We start from the raw sequence: 2,577 nt of genomic DNA on the forward strand, positions 1-2,577 counted from the left end.
CTTACAAGAAGAAAAAGTAATAGACTTTAAAATTGTTACAAAAGTCTGAGAGAAAATAAATAATAATTGAAACAAAAACTGGACAAAAACTTGCAATAATTTGAAATGTTACAATTTTCAAAAATTAATAAAAATTGAAGATAGAAAACATTTATTTTTGTTAAATAATGAAAAAATGAAGTTTCACAAAGTATTTTTTCGAAAGGCTTAAAATTTAGTTGTTTTGTTTAAAATTTTTAAGTTTACAGAAATTAATAAAAGTTGATCATAGAGAACATTTCTGTTTGTTAAACAATAAAAAAAAATAAGTTTTAAAAGTATTTTTTTTTAATTTTGGCTCAAAAGTTTGAGTCCATAAAGGAGAAAAATCCGCTAAAAAATTTTGAAGCTAACAACTTTTGCAAAAACCTTGACTACACGTGAAAGAAATAATAGACCTTGAAATATTTAGATAGTCTGATACAAAAATAAATAATAATTTAAACAAAAACGTGATAATAAAACAATGACACGGTTTTTAAAACCTCTGTTAGTTTTAGTCACAATTTTCGGAAAAATGGTGAGTTTTTCTCAAAATTTTACCCCAAAATTAATTTTTCCAGTCTGTATGTGAAAATCCGGTTGTTGTGACCACCTCCGGTCGCGTCCAGGGCCGTATTTGGCCAAACTCGTCATTTTACGCCTTCCAAGGCATCCCCTACGCCAAACCACCCCTCGGAAAACTCCGGTTCCAGGCCCCGGAACCCCCGGAACCCTGGAACGGTACCAAAATCTGTCACGAATACGGCCCCAAATGCCTCCAAACCGCCAAAACCGGCGGTTCAATAACCGGAAATGAGGACTGTTTAACTCTCAATGTTTTTACCCAAAATTTGGAAAACCCGAAACCGGTTTTGGTTTATTTCCACGGGGGGGCCCATTTGAGGGGCTCGGGGGCCGATTTGGGGCCCGAATACCTCATGGAGAAACCTGTGGTGCTTGTCACTGTTAATTTTCGGTTAAATGTCTTCGGTTTTTTGTCCACGAATGATGAAAATGCGTGGGGGAATGCCGGGATTAAGGATCAAGTGAGGGCTTTGGAGTGGGTTCGGGGGAATATTGGGGGATTTGGGGGGGATGGGGCAAAAGTGACGATTTTTGGGGAGAGTTCAGGGGCGGATTCAGTGGGTTTGATACAGTTGAGTCCACGAGGGAGAGGGCTGTTTCAGGGGGTTATTATGCAAAGTGGGTCGAGTCTCAATTCCAGGTATTTGCAACGAAATCCTTTGAATTTTGTGATGAATCTTGCCAATTTTTTTGGGATTAATTGCGATAATACCAAAAATATGGTTGAGGGGTTGCGAAATATTGAGGGGGAGGAGTTGGTAAAGGCCTCAAATTCGACCAAAGCTACGGTTTGTTATTTTTTTGTGTTTTATTTATTTATTTTTAAATTAAGGATCTAAGGGCTTCAACTTTTAATCCGGTAATAGAAGCCAAAAATAAGGGCACAATTATAACCCAAAGTTCCTTCGAATTGCTCAAAAGTGGGAATTTCAACAAAGTTCCTTTTATTATTGGTTACAATTCAAATGAAGAAATTTTAATAAAATTTAAACAAAGAAAACATTTGTTTTTGTTAAAGGATAGAAAAATGAAGTATTTTTTAAAAATTAAGGACCAAAATTTACTTGTTTGGGTGAATAAAAGGGAAAAAACCGGTTGTTTTGGCCAAAATTTTACATTATTATCAATTTTCATTCAAAATTTTGTTCAAAGTAATTTTTTTTCAAAAAATCGAACAAATCAATACATTTGGCACTCAAGAAATAAAAAAAATTGAAACAGCACATTTGAAAAAAATTTACAAAAACTTTGACTCACAAGTGAAAAAATAATAGACCTTAAAATTGTTAGAAAAGTCTGACAGAAAAAGAAATAATAATTGAAACAAAAACGTGGTAAAAAAAATGCCCCAAATACTGCCCAAAAATTTGCAATAATTTAAAATTTCACAATTTACAAAAATTAATAAAAATTGAACATAAAGAGAACATTATTGTTTTGGTTAAAGGATGAAAAAATGAAAAAATATTTTTTTTTAATTCTGGTCCAAAATTTGGATCCATAAAGGAGAAAAATCAGGTTATTTTGGCTAAAATTTTAAATTTTTGTTATTAAAAACGTAAAAAAATGAACCTTGAAATATTTAGATAAGTCTAATACAAAAATAAATAATAATTGAAACAAAAACGTGATAATAAAACAATGAAGCGGTTTTTAAAACCTTGTCTGTTAGTTTTTGTCACAATTTTTGTAAAAATGGTGTTATTTTTCAAAATTTACTAGCTTGGGTCCATAAAAAAAACATCTTGTTATTTTGTCTAAAATTTTACATTTTGGTTATTAAAATAAAATGTTCAAAGAAAATTTTGTTCTTATCAATTTTTTCTGAGAAATCGAATAAAATAATATAACATTTAGCACTCCAAAAATTTTAAAAATTTTGAAACAGCACATATGAAAAAAAATTGCAAAAACTTTGTCTTACAAGTAGAAAAAATAATAGACCTTGAAATTTTTAGAAAAGTTTAATAG

The 2,577-nt window shown here is 31.0% G+C and overlaps 1 protein-coding gene across 2 annotated transcripts in view; it reads left to right on the forward strand.

The window, feature by feature from the left end:
- Positions 1-432: 432 nt before the first annotated feature.
- Positions 433-2,577, forward strand: part of LOC123013759 (juvenile hormone esterase-like) — a 162,898-nt gene continuing 160,753 nt past the window's right edge. For both annotated transcript variants that reach the window (XM_044412523.1, XM_044412532.1), the window contains exons 1-2: positions 433-559; positions 603-1,394. In XM_044412523.1, coding sequence (XP_044268458.1) covers positions 506-559; positions 603-1,394 — 846 coding nt within the window. In that variant the 5' untranslated portion in view covers positions 433-505. The remainder of the gene's footprint in view (positions 560-602; positions 1,395-2,577) is intronic.

This window comes from Tribolium madens, unplaced genomic scaffold, assembly GCF_015345945.1.
Source record: "Tribolium madens isolate multiple individuals breed KSU strain unplaced genomic scaffold, Tmad_KSU_1.1 Scaffold_19;HRSCAF=116;Tcas5.2_LG9, whole genome shotgun sequence".
NCBI lineage: Eukaryota > Metazoa > Arthropoda > Insecta > Coleoptera > Tenebrionidae > Tribolium > Tribolium madens.